This window comes from Centropristis striata, chromosome 7 (genome assembly GCF_030273125.1).
Source record: "Centropristis striata isolate RG_2023a ecotype Rhode Island chromosome 7, C.striata_1.0, whole genome shotgun sequence".
NCBI lineage: Eukaryota > Metazoa > Chordata > Actinopteri > Perciformes > Serranidae > Centropristis > Centropristis striata.
The window spans coordinates 7,047,373-7,060,917 of record NC_081523.1 but is presented as its reverse complement, the minus strand read 5'-3'; the positions used below and the strand labels follow the sequence as shown (position 1 = coordinate 7,060,917).

Here is a 13,545-nt window from a genome sequence, read left to right as displayed (position 1 = left end):
CAGTTTCCTGTTTACCAAAACACCATCTGTAAGATTTGCAGGCTTGTGTGACTCACAGAGCAACAAAATCATGCTTATTTTAATATCGGAGAGACAGAATAACTATGTAAAAACATACACCTGAGCACATGCATGTTTTACACCCACTCATATAGACATGCACACACTTATGATTTCTATGGCACACTCACACACACACACGCGCACACGCACACACACACTCATGCATGCTGATGCTACTGAGCAGGTGTCAGGTCACAGTGAAAGGGTGGCATGTGAGCCGAAGGGTTGCGCACAATCATGCAGAGAGACAAAAGAAAGAATGAATGTGCTGTAAGTAGGCAGAGGCAGAGAGTTCATGTAAGGCAAGAGGCAGAGGAGTTAATGATGCTGATAAATGCAAATTTTTTAAAAAGCTCAATAGCTGTCAGATAATATCTGGGCAGCGCAGGGTGCTGAAAGAGATCGTTTTGCTTCATTTAACAATGTTTTGTTACAGAGACACAGAGTCGTATTTAAAGGAATACTTGACACAGTAAAATGAGAAACGATACTCCCGATCATCTCTACGGTAAATATGAGGCTTCAGCCAGCAGCCTTAGCTTAGCTCAGAACAGACCAGAACAGACTAGAAACATCTAACTTAGCTCTATCAGAATACAACAAAATCTACCTACCAGCACCGCTAAACCTCGAAAGAAGCGGTGACTTTGTGCTTTTAGTCAAGATAAGGTCTGGCACATAGTCTCCTATTAAACCACAAAGTGACATTTATGCAAGTGGTTTAAACAAATTTGTTATAAAGCCGTGGTAGGGTGATACGGTTACATTTCCAGGTTTTAAGTTTTTATGCTAAGCTAAGGCATTCATTGTGACTTTTGTGTAAAAAGGAAATCACTCTCATTCATTTGAATGCAGCCAATTCGACAACAGTAAAAGGTGTGTGAGCTCTGATGCACAACATGGGTCTAAAGTGACCCGATATGTCTGAGTTTTTATGTTCTATATCTTTGCAATAAATTATTCTCATCATTCAATATTCCAGGTTTTCCTCAATTAGTTTGTTTTTGATTATTATACATCCTAATTTTTATGTTTTCCTTTATTAATTTTTAAATAAAATCCCTTTTTGTCTCACTACCCTTCGAATGAACAACATGGGTAAAAAATGACCCATATCTATTTTTTTTAGCTAAGTAGCTTGTTAAGCTAACTACTCAGCTAACTTCTTGGCTAAGTATTTAGCTAAGTAGCTTGCTAAGCTAACTACTTAGCTAACTTCTTGGCTAAGTATTTAGCTAAGTAGCTTGCTAAGCTAACTACTTAGCTAACTTCTTGGCTAAGTAGTTAGCCAAGTAGCTTGTTAAGCTAACTACAGAGCTAACTTCTTGGCTAAGTATTTAGCCAAATAACTTACTAAGCTAACTACTCAGCTAACTTCTTGGCTAAGTAGTTAGCTAAGTAGCTTGTTAAGCTAACTACTAAGCTACCTTCTTGGCTAAGTATTTAGCTAAGTAGCTTGCTAAGCTAACTACTTAGCTAACTTCTTGGCTAAGTAGTTAGCCAAGTAGCTTGTTAAGCTAACTACTGAGCTAATTTCTTGGCTAAGTAGTTAGCTTGGCAAGCTACTTAGCCAAGTAATTAGCTATATAATAATACAAAAACTTTGTTTCTTCATAAAGTATGACAAGCAAAATGGAAATAATGATCTGTTGTTGTCAAAAACAAGAAATTTAAAGAATACTTGGAATAGTCAATCATAAAATAAGTTTATATCAAAAGATAGAGCACAGAAACACACTGCAAGCATTAAATAACATGGGGAATGAATGCGGGTCATTTTTGACCCATGTTGTGCATCAAAAGGGTTACTCGCTCACTCAAACTGGACTTCCAGGATTGTATTTCATGTCTCGCTAATATCCAAAACAAGATGCCCCCACCAACACAACCTCCTGAAGGCTTCTTCAGTCTGAATGCCTGCTAACTGGCTGCTGGCTGTAGCTTCATATATGCAATAAAGACACGAGGGTGTTATCAATATCTCATCCAACTCTCGGCAGGAAAGAGAATAATTCCTCCCCCCAAATCAAAATGATTTAATCCTTGAACAATCATCTACAATTCAAGAAATTATTTCTCAAAACCGTGTCCCTCCACTATGATTACGACTTGACATGTCATTTATCTCTTATTATAGCCACCAGTACTTGGATATTTCCAAATCTGAGAGACGTGCCATTAATTAGAGTTTATTTTTAATATGCACTGGTTCAGACTTCTTCAGTGGCTGCCCCTTCACATTCCTATGCAGCTGCTGTGGGTTGGGCAAGCACCAGCTGGGACACACAACATTATGATGTTAGGGAGAGAATGGACAGGCCACTAAAAAGAGAGCTGGCACAGAGGCTGATGCATTTTGATGGACTGCCAGTGAAGAGCTAGATAATATGTTAGTCGAGGCTGTGACAGAATCGCTGTTTTCATAATTCAGGGCGACCTGTCAACAATGCGCACAGAAAAATCACTCTTTCAGTTTTTCTATCTGCATGCCTGTACATCTTTCAATTATCTCTGCCCTTTTTTGAGCTTTTCCTTAAACCACCTTTGCCTTTAATAAATAAAAAAAAACACGAGCCCAGTTGATTCTCCCAGCCCTGAATCTTTCCTGAAAGTCGACTTAATTCATACTTCATAAATGTCTGTGAGTTTTTGTTATCAATTCCCACACGTCTTTCCTCATAAATATAAAACCTCAATAAAAGCCTTTTAACTGTAACAATAACACAGAGTATATTATATTTCTTGAGTATATTCTTGTCTTGGTCATGCATTCACAATGAGGCAGGTCATTACACTAGGTGCACACATTATGAATCAAAATGATCAATTTATACTTTTTGGAAGTATCATCAACGAGCAAAACAGATTTCTCAGAGAACAGAACATTTCCAACTTGCTACAGACAAAATCGCATAGAGCCCAACGAAAACATTAAAGTGGTATAAAAAAGAAAAAAGAAAAGAAAAGAAACTCATGTTTTTCTGTGTGTTTTTTTTTTACAGTACAAAAATTGGCACAGTATGTTTTTTTTAACCAGTGTTGCTGTGTCCTCCAGACTGGTTGTCGTCAGAGAGCTTCGGATTCACAGACCTACGAGCAGAAAACCCTGAGAAAGAGAGAAGACAGAAGGAGAAAGACAGAGAGGAACAGAGACATGGAAATAGAGATGTTACAGTCATTACTCATCCAGCGAACAGGGGCTTTGATGGCCAAATGTGAAATTCAAGTGACAATCCACACAGGAGCCATCGTCTGTGATGCATTATGTTGGTGCTTAATGAGCCATAGTGGATATGTAGGGCCCTTGTTTTGCTCTCATGGCAAGGGTTTATGAAGTGTCTAATCTTGAATGTGCACAAATGACGATGGAAACAAAAACAGAAATGGAACAGACCCACTCGCGTTCACTCTAATCCTGTTAGTTTAAAGGCCCTTCTCCGCGGGGTTTCTATGGTTACCCACTCTGTTTTCATGTGAAGAGAGGGGTGATAACACATCGGCGTCACCAACACAACTACAGGTTGCAGATTGGAGTCGGACGACTGATACGAGCATCTCTCGGGAGAAAAAGAGCTGCTCTCGTAATCTCCCCGACTGAGATAAGGATAAAACACACGAGCTAACCAGTTGGCAAATTTGAGTGGCTTAGAAGAAGAATCTCTGGTTAAATAAAAAAAAAGGATAAATAAGAAAATGAATCATAGATTTGAAGTATCCCACGCGGATCAGTGGTGTTACAGACGAGTCAAGTGAGTGATCCTGGTTTTATGTGTTTATGTGTGTTCACAACAGACGTTACCACGCCTCCTAAAATCACAGACAAAAAGACTAACAATGAACCAGTGAAGGAGGGAATACAATTATTTATGAAAGGAAGAAGGAGTCAATGGAATATAAAGTTGCTTGTGCTGATCTTTCTGTCAATACCATTGCACAAAATATCTGTTTGAAGGCAAGAAATGTGAAAATCTGCTGGGCAGTTTACCATAAAACTTACTGTGGTTGCCTTTTCTGCCATGCAAAAGCTAAAATATTAACATTGCATGCAAGATATCTCGGTAACGCTTTATAATAAGGTCCTTAATAACCATTAATTAACAAGTAATAAGGCATTGTTCTCTCTTTAGATCCGGTAGTTGCAAAAAGCATAGTTAACTTATAGTTAACTTATAATAGATGAGCAATAAAGTATATTTTAATATCAATAAGCAAACAAAATAAGATTAATAAAGGCATGGCAAAGACATAATGGGTGGGTCATGGGTGTTTGTAATGCCATTATTAACACTTATATAAGCTTATAAACACACAATAATGTTAATAAGCATCTTGTAAGGCCTTATTACTTGTTAATTAATGGTTATTACAAGGACCTTAATATAAATCGTTGCTGATATCTCTAATCTAAGAATATTACCATGAAATTTGCAGATTTACTTGCATATGGGATTTTTGTGCTTTTATAACCTCAATCTGCAATCAGGAAAGCCTTAAAGTGATAGCGCTCACTACAGAAAATGCTGGAAATTAAAGACACAATTATGTATGAAAGGAAGAAGGAGTAAATGTAGACCCTTGGTGTCAAACTCAAATTATCTCTACATATTGTTTCTACTTTTTTATATACATGGTTGCCATAAAGTTGGAATAATTTTGTTTAAGAAAAAATAGCTTTAAGGGTCTAAAAAATGGCCTAAAAACAACTAGAGCTATGGTATATATATTGTTGAGTTGTGTACTTATATTATCTCAAATGTCAAGAAAAATCTGTAAGATCAAGATTTGCTTTATTTGGTCGCCTGTCAATGGTGCCATATCCAAATTATGCCTGCGTCAGCATTGTAGTTTTCTGCCAGAAGTCATGAATTGACAATTATCTTCAGTTTCAATCCACATTTTATGATGAACTATTTATATCTTGTTTTTTAGATATATACTTCCATCAATTTCTCCAAAGTAAAAGACTGGAGGAAACATAACTGTGAGTCAGATGGAACAGTAAGTCAGCGTTCAAGTTGCATTGTGGGTAATGAGGTGGCGCGTTTTGACAAGAAAGATGCATAGAATTATTTATGAAAGGAGGAAGGAGTCAATGGAATATAAAGTTGCTTGTGGTGACCCCCTGATCCTTCTGTCAATACCATTGCACAAAATATCTGTTTGAAGGCAAGAAATGTGAAAATCTGCTGGGCAGTTTACCATAAAACTTACTGTGGTTGCCTTTTCTGCCATGCAAAAGCTAAAATATTAACACTGCATGCAAGATATCTCTAATCTAAGAATATTACCATGAAATTTGCAGATTTACTTGCATAAGGGATCTTTTGTGCTTTTATAACCTCAATCTGCAATCAGGAAAAGCCTCAACCCTTTATCAGGCTAAGAACTCTACTTGGTAACTTCAGGTAACATTTCAAGAAAAAAGTTGCATATTTACTAGATTAAAGTGGCAAATCTACAAGAAAAAAAGCAGCAGATTTAAGAGATTTAAAGTGGCAAATCTGAGCAAAAAAAATTGCAGATTTACGAGAAAAAAGTGAAAAAAAAAACACTTTTTTCTCGCAGATTCATTCTTTTTTTACACATTCTGGCAGTATGTAATATCCTCCAATATTCTCTAGGGTTGTAATTTGGAATTTGCAAGTATTTCAATGAGTGCCCTATTAAGGGTTAAAGTGATAGCGCTCACTACGGACAATGCTGGAAATTAAAGACACAATCCACTTACTCATCTGAGTCCTTTTTGCTCTCCTCAATGTAGGCGATCGACTCTGAACGAAGCCGGTTGGTGACCTCGTAGGTGCGCAGGGTGACACCGAAGATGTCCTCGTGGTAGCGGTTCTCATCCTGGACACGGTGGTACGGTGAAAAGAAAGAGACAGGGACGGAAATATGAGGTCAATATTGTTTTGTGTATTGTTTAACAGTGAATGACAGGCCTGATTTCAAACAAGAAAGAAATAAGAGATTATATAAACAGCCGGAGTGAACTTTTTCTGTTAGAGCAAGCAACGGTCTTACTATATAGTCATGGAAAATATTATAATTTAATTTACCATTGTTTTCTACAATTTCTTGTTCATTTTAATGCCTGGTACAACTAAAGGTACATTTGTTTGGACAAATATAATGATAACAACAAAAATAGTCCATAAGAGTTTGATTTAAGAGCTGATATCTAGACATTTTCCGCAGTTTTCTTGATAATGATTTTGGTTATTAGCAAGAAAACCATGAAAAATGTAAAGATATCAGCTCTTAAATTAAACTCTTAAGAGCTATTTTTGTTGTTATTATTATATTTGTCCAAACAAATGTACCTTTAGTTGTACCAGGTATTAAAATGAACAAGAAATTAGAAAAAACAAGGGTGGTCTAATATTTTTTTCTTTGACTGTATATATCTTTGGTGTTTTCCTTCTTAGACATTCTTTGGTTTGTGTATTTTTTCACCTACTCTTATATTACAGAATACTGAGACTTCGCACTATGATTAAACGTTTGTAGATGAACAGATGTTTACTGAGTGTTCGTCTGCCTGTGACAGATTCACTGAACAGTGCTGAAAAACAACTCTTCACTCCGTTTGTATTCCACACAGGTAAGTGTGTTAATAGTGGGCTTGGTGACACGTGTCACTCTTCTATTTATAGCCTTGTTACCCTTGAGTTCACAAATGAAAATAAGCCAGCGGGGGTGTTTTTTTAACCTTCATTTGTGCAGGAAACACTGACTCAACACGCCTTCTGTTTTTCAGCAGCTCCGTGCTTAGCACTCGGTTACATACGTGCATGTGGAGAAGCTGCCCTGTAGAGCCTCGCCCGTTCAACTGGGTGTTGATTGCATTGCACGAGGGCAGCTCTGAAAGCTGGAGAGCACTTCTTATTCACTTTTTTCACAGCTCGTTTGGATTCAAACTTGTGAGCCTCTTTTCCCTGACACTCTAGGCCAGGGGTGGGCAACCTTTACTAACTAAAGAGCCACTGTTGGCCAAAAAAAAAGAGAAAATCGCGGAATGGAGCCACAAACCTTATATTGAGCCTAAAGTGAAAATTAAACAGCCTAATAAGTCTAAATTAGCCTACCAAAATTATTGATAGTCATATTGAGCATTTATTAATATAATTTTAAAAACTAGTCTATATCGGGGAACTGAAAACTAAACTCAAAGTTGTCAAAACGTAAAGGTTAAGGCGCCGGGCCGGAGACTTTCGTAAGCTATGAAGCACATTTTAGTTGACTTAAATGTCAAAACTTTTTAAATATGCTGTAAAAAGGCTATACAATTTTACAATTGAGTAATACAAATAGCTTTTGGTCTACACCATTGATAAATGAACATTTTAATGTAAAAATATGTATATCATTTTTTTTGTCTCAGCCACGGGGAGCCCCTGCAGGCGGCCTAAAAAGCCACATGAGGCTCTGGAGCCACAGGTTGACCACCCCTGCTCTAGGCTGTTCAGGGGAGGTTTAATGGTGAACATTGTTATGAAGTTATTAGAAATTAACACAAATGTCCCCATCTGCTAACATTAAGTGTTATACTGCAGCCAGCCACCAGGGGGGGATTTTAATGTTTTGGCTTCACTTTTGGGGAGCTGTCATGTCGTCCATCTTTAATATACAGTTTGGGGTCCAATTGAGAAAAAGTCTGACACATAACCCCTGGTCAGTTTTGGAAAAAGTATTCAGATCTCTTACTTAAGTAAAAGTACTTAGGCCTGTCACGATAATTATTATATGGAAATAAAATAATTAATATGGATATTTTATTATCATTTTAATTTTTATTCCTTGGCGTTTTAACTTTGCGTGAGTTTTGTGGTCCTCTGTGTCTTTTATTTCTTTTATTTCTTTTACTACTTTTAACTACGTCTTTTATTTATTTTACTATGTTTATCTGTTTGATTGTATTGTTTTATTTATAGCATCATTTTAGATGTATACACTTATTATTTATTGCTGATTGTTATATGGAAATGTTTGTTTTATTGTTGATTCTATGTACAGCACTTTGGAGACGTTTTTGTTGTTTAAATGTGCTATAAAAATAAAGTGGATTGGATTGGAAAATGTTCTTGAAGTATCAAAAGTAAAAGTACAAATAAAAGTACAATTTTAAGCCCATAAAAGCATTGAATAGCCAAAATATTAATGCAGCACAGTTAAATGTGAAAGCTAAATGTTGAATGTGACACAAAGAGGCAGTCTTCATGCTTTGGTTTTGCAAACTTCCATCAATTTCTCCAAAATAAAAGACTGGAGGAAACATAACTGTGAGTCAGATGGAACAGTAAGTCAGCGTTCAAGTTGCATTGTGGGTAATGAGGTGGTGCGTTTTGACAAGAAAGATGCATAGAATGAAAAAACAAATATCTCTGCTTCTGCTGTTGTGCAGTACTGAATCAGTGGAGAAGTCTTTTAAGGGTTCCAACAGGATGATTCCTACGATTTCTGGTTTACTCTTTATGCTGAATTTTAATATAAAGTTGCTTGTGGTGACCCCCTGATCTTTCTATCTATACCATTGCACAAAATATCTGTTTGAAGGCAAGAAATGTGAAAATCTGCTGGGCAGTTTACCATAAAACTTACTTGTGTTTGCCTTTTCTGCCATGCAAAAGCTAAAATATTAACAGTCGCACGGTGAACATTGTCATGAGCTGCACCAGTTACTAGCCTCTCTCTTACCCGCAGCTTGCTGATGAAGAAGCCAGCGTCCTCCAGGGTCATGTTGGCCTGCTGCTTGATGATTTGCTGGACAGTCTTGAGAACATCCCCAGCCATCGTAACATCCCCGCACACGTAGATGTGTCCTCCCTCCTCCCTCAGGCACTGATACACCGTCTCTGACAGCTGCTCGCGCAGTACATCCTGTACATATTTCTGACAGGGAGGCAGAGGAGGAATGATGAGTGTGCATGAAGAAATCAAGTGTGAGAAAAGTACAGGAAAGGAGACAATGTGGAAAAAAACCCAGACTGGTGAGAGATGGGAACTGAAGTGAAATGAAGTTGAATTTGCAAACTGCGAGCTGAAAGGCTGTATGTTGCCAAATTCTCTTTTGTTTATCAAGGTGCGGTGCTGTGGAATGACAAAAAATCTCACAGAATCATGTTCCTCTTTAACCCATTTAAGCCGGGAAAGCATTACTGCATTTCTAGTATTTGTAGTTTTTACCACCTATTTTCGGTCTCTTGGCCAATGAAATGCATCAGAATACTTGTGGGAGTGTCGCAATGCAACATGGGACTTTTCCAGAACTTTGAAATTATCACCAAAAAAAGACACAAAAAGACACAAAATTACAAAAAAAAAGACACAAAATGACTAAAAAAAGACACAAAATGACCAAAAAAAAGATACAAAATGACACAAAATGATGAAATAAAAAAACCAAAATGACAAAAAAAGACACAAAATGAGTAAAAAAAGAACACAAAATGACTAAAAAAGACACAAAATGACAAAAAAAAGACAAAAAATGACCAAAAAAGACACACAATTGACTAAAAAAAGACACAAAATGAGAATACATGCGGGAGTGTCGCAATGCATATTTTCACCGAAGAACACGGGGTATGACTGTCATTAACTTGCATTGTAGCGAAATCCGTGTCAGTTTCACGGAAATTTGAGTGAATCCGTGGCTATTCCACGGATTCCTGTGAGACCAGGTTCTTTTAAAGTGTTGCATTTTAAAACTACATGTTTTAAAACTGTTCAAACACAAAACATAATTGTACTTAGTAGAAGCTACATGTCAGACTAAGGATAAGGTAACAGACACCCAGTTTGCTTTTTCTTGAGTGTAGATTTTGTTCTTTTTTTAAACTCAGTCGTTGAACATCACTGCAAAACAAGTCATCCTTCAGAACAGCAAAGAAAGCAGAGAAATAAAGACGACAAAACAAATACTGTAGAAAACTGTGAGATGAGAAAAACATGATGTCAATCGGAGTGATCTTACTCCAGAATATAACCGCAGGAGTTTTTATTCAGCCCTTTCTCTACACTGATTTTATTTCAAACCCACACAGCAGCCCGACGAGAGTTGTGACAAGCTGACTCATCGGCAGCTATCGACAATTTGGTGCTTGTACCTTTGGTTTGCCGGGTTCTCTGGAATAGGCCGTGTAGAGCTCCTTGAACGCCTCTTTGTTCTTGGCCTGGATGGTCTCTTCCTTGTAGATGTGGTCCATCTCAGACTGCCGACAGCCAAACACCAGGATCATGGGGCACGACTCGATTCCTGAAAGATAATGGGCATAGATATTTTATTGCTCTGAGTGGTGTTGTAGAAGTAATGGTCTGCACTGCAAAAAAGCCAACTTGTATTTTTTGGCCTTAAAACAGTGATTTAAGTTGGTAAAACTTGGAAATATGAATTATTGACATTTAGGGCAATAATGTAAGTTAGCACAACAAAGGAAGCCAGTTGTCTGCTCAAAAACAAGTTTGTGAGTTGTTGTTACTTATATCTTTACGTTGGGGTTCACAACAAGGGACAATAGTTCTGCTAACTCTTATTCCTTTGTTGTGAAATGCGGGAAAGCGGTGAAATTCAGTCATTAGCGAACGCTAGCGGCTAACTGATGCTAGCGGCGCTGCTTGTTACAGCTACAAGAGTAGCCATTAGCGTATCAATGCTAACTCAAAATTGTGGTTGCAACATTAGCTGACATTTCATAGCGGCGTTACAATCGTGCCAATTCAGCACATTGCAGAAGTTAGCAGAAGTAAGGATTAAAAGTTATTACAATGTTAAATTATAAATTAGTACAACCTACAGTTGAGTTGACAAAAATTCATTTGTTGAGTTGAATTCAGAGTTGTGCAAACTCAAAAACAAAACTTAAAATATTTAGTTTAATTGTCCAACTTAAACATTTATTGAAGTTTGTTGCATTGAAATTTTGAGTTCACCCAACTTTTCTTTTTTTGTAGTGTGCTGTTTCAGGTCGTATCTAAATCTCAAGTCTCAACTCCATTATCACTCAAAAGTAAATTAATCATCTTGTCCTGGATAGGGCTGGGCAATATTTCCATATAAAAAAATGTATCGATAAAATTTTAAATGCGATATGGAATTAGACCACATCGCATTTATCCATCCATTCATCCATCCATCCATTTTCCTCCGCTTATCCGGGGCCGGGTCGCGGGGACAGCAGGTCGATATAGTTCAATTTTTTTTCTTTTATATATAAATGCTGCCCTATCTAGGGTTTGTCATATTTAGTTCTTTTGTAATGTTTGTTATTCTTTTCTCACATAAATATATTTTTTTCAGAATAAATATTGGCCTATTTTATTTCATAGGTTATTTTTATTTAAGATATTTCTTTTATTTAAATGTGAACTTTATGGGGCTTTGATTTAAAAAAAAAAAAAAAAAAAAAGGTACCCCTGTTGTAATACAGTATTTATGTTCACTTAAATATACAGTTTCAATAAAACTACTTGTGACATGTCATATTTGGCTTTGACTTTGACTGAACATTTGCTCTTACTTTGCGGTAAAAATATTTGGATGTACAGTCATGCAAAAAATTATTAGACCACCCTTTTTCTTTAATTTAAGAGCTGATTTCTAGCCATTTTCCATGGTTTTCTTGATAATAATTAAAATCTTTATCAAGAAAATCGTGGGAAATGTCTAGATATCAGCTCTTGAATTAAACTCTTATAAGCTATTTTTGCTGTTATCATTATATCTGTCCAAACAAATGTACCTTCATTTGTACCAGGCATTAAAATGAACAAGACATTGAAGAAAACAAGGGTGGTCTAATCATTTTTTCCATGACTGCATATCATATATTGGTATTCAGCCTAAATATATAACAGGATATGACTGGTGGTCCATATCGCCCAGCCCTAGTCCTGGATATTATTATAATCAGCTGTCAAATTGAAGATTCTGTCTGCAGGTTGATGTGCAGCTGTGTAAATCCATTGCAAATCCTCATATAAAGGTAGTAATAAATGCATCTTTAAGGAATGGGTAGAAAACCAACCGTTGTGTTCAAGGTCATATAGTCTCTGTTGCCAGAAGCTTCTGAAAGGGGCGATCCCTGTTCCTGGACCCACCAGGATACAAGGAGCTTGGTTGTCTTTGGGAAGCTGGAATGACGGAGCACTAAAGTAATGCAAAAGACAAAAGAATAAATTAGGTTAAAATGTCGAAAAAAGGGACCGCAAAGCTTGAGAAATTCACTTAAAGTAGACTGGAAACAGCCAAACCTGTCCAATGGTAACAAAAAAAACATCTAGCAGCCCCTCTAACACTCACAATTGTTTTGAAAAACTAAAACTAAACCAAAATATAAAAATAAATTGAAGAAAACAAGGGTAGTCTAATATTTTTTTCCATGACTGTATATTAGCTTATTTTCCCCCAAAAATGTCAAACTTTCTTTTTATCTTGCCACAATACTGCTTCCTCTGTCAAACCAAGTGCCTGTTTCCACTCTTTATGCTAAGCTAACCAGCTGTTGGGTTTTAGCTTCATATTTACCAAAGAGACATGAGCTGTTTATTAGTTCATTTCCCAAAAAATGTCAAACTTTCTTTTTAACACGCCACACTACTACTTCCTCTGCAGTCTCCAAAATTTAGTGATATTTACCTCCGGACAAAACACGGCACCATCTCCCCTTTCTCTATCCTGTTGAGCCACGACGAACACACTCCATGGTGAATAGGTCCCGCTCCATCTGAAAAGCAGGATTATTAGCAAGCGAGCACTTTACCTTTTTCTCTCCACCTCCCACTCTCTTTACGTGCACAAACTAACAGGAGAAGAGTGGCCGTAACACGTCTTCCAAGGCTAGGGCCATTTCTTTCTTTCTCTCTCTCTCTTTCTCTAAAGGGAAATTACAGCTATTCAACCGCTGCCTTTACAATCATGATAATATGTTTGCACAAGTACACATTATATGTTAGAGAAAATAGTAGCGTTGGCATCTGGTAATCTTTGCTGCTTGACCAGCTGATAGTATAGATGCTAATTGCATATAAAGAACAGTGTTCTTACACTTGAATTGAAACAATGCATTTTGTCAGACGGACTGGGATACCTGCAGTGTTTTCTCTTATTAGTGTTTGTGTCCAAATCTCTAAATAGAATCGGTGTGCAGATATAGCATCTTCCTGAGGTGCTTCTAAATCTATGTTTGTTGTAATTACAGTCGTGGTCTGGTTGCCCCATGAAGCAGACTGGCTTTCCAAGATAACTTCCAATCAATTTTCTTTGAGCCATCCGAGGGTTCTCAGAGAGGCTGAGTCATTTGACTTTTCGAGTCTTTGCAGCAACCTTGAAAGAGCCACAGCCACAGTGCCTTTTATCCACGGCATAAACCGAACTGAAGCAAAATATATATACAGGATATGCACTCATTGCTGCTTTTTGAGTAATAGCTTACTGCTAAATACAGTTTTACAAGACACTGCAGGGTATGAGAGAGTTTATTATGC

General features: G+C 37.1%; 1 protein-coding gene across 1 annotated transcript in view; it reads right to left on the bottom strand.

Moving 5' to 3' along the window:
- Positions 1-5,787: 5,787 nt before the first annotated feature.
- Positions 5,788-13,545, bottom strand: part of nos1 (nitric oxide synthase 1 (neuronal)) — a 67,932-nt gene continuing 60,174 nt past the window's right edge. Inside the window, exons 24-28 of the mRNA XM_059336785.1 lie at positions 12,698-12,785; positions 12,087-12,208; positions 10,170-10,318; positions 8,758-8,952; positions 5,788-5,910 (exon numbers count right to left, since the gene is read on the bottom strand). Of these exons, the coding sequence (XP_059192768.1) occupies positions 5,788-5,910; positions 8,758-8,952; positions 10,170-10,318; positions 12,087-12,208; positions 12,698-12,785 (677 nt within the window). The remainder of the gene's footprint in view (positions 5,911-8,757; positions 8,953-10,169; positions 10,319-12,086; positions 12,209-12,697; positions 12,786-13,545) is intronic.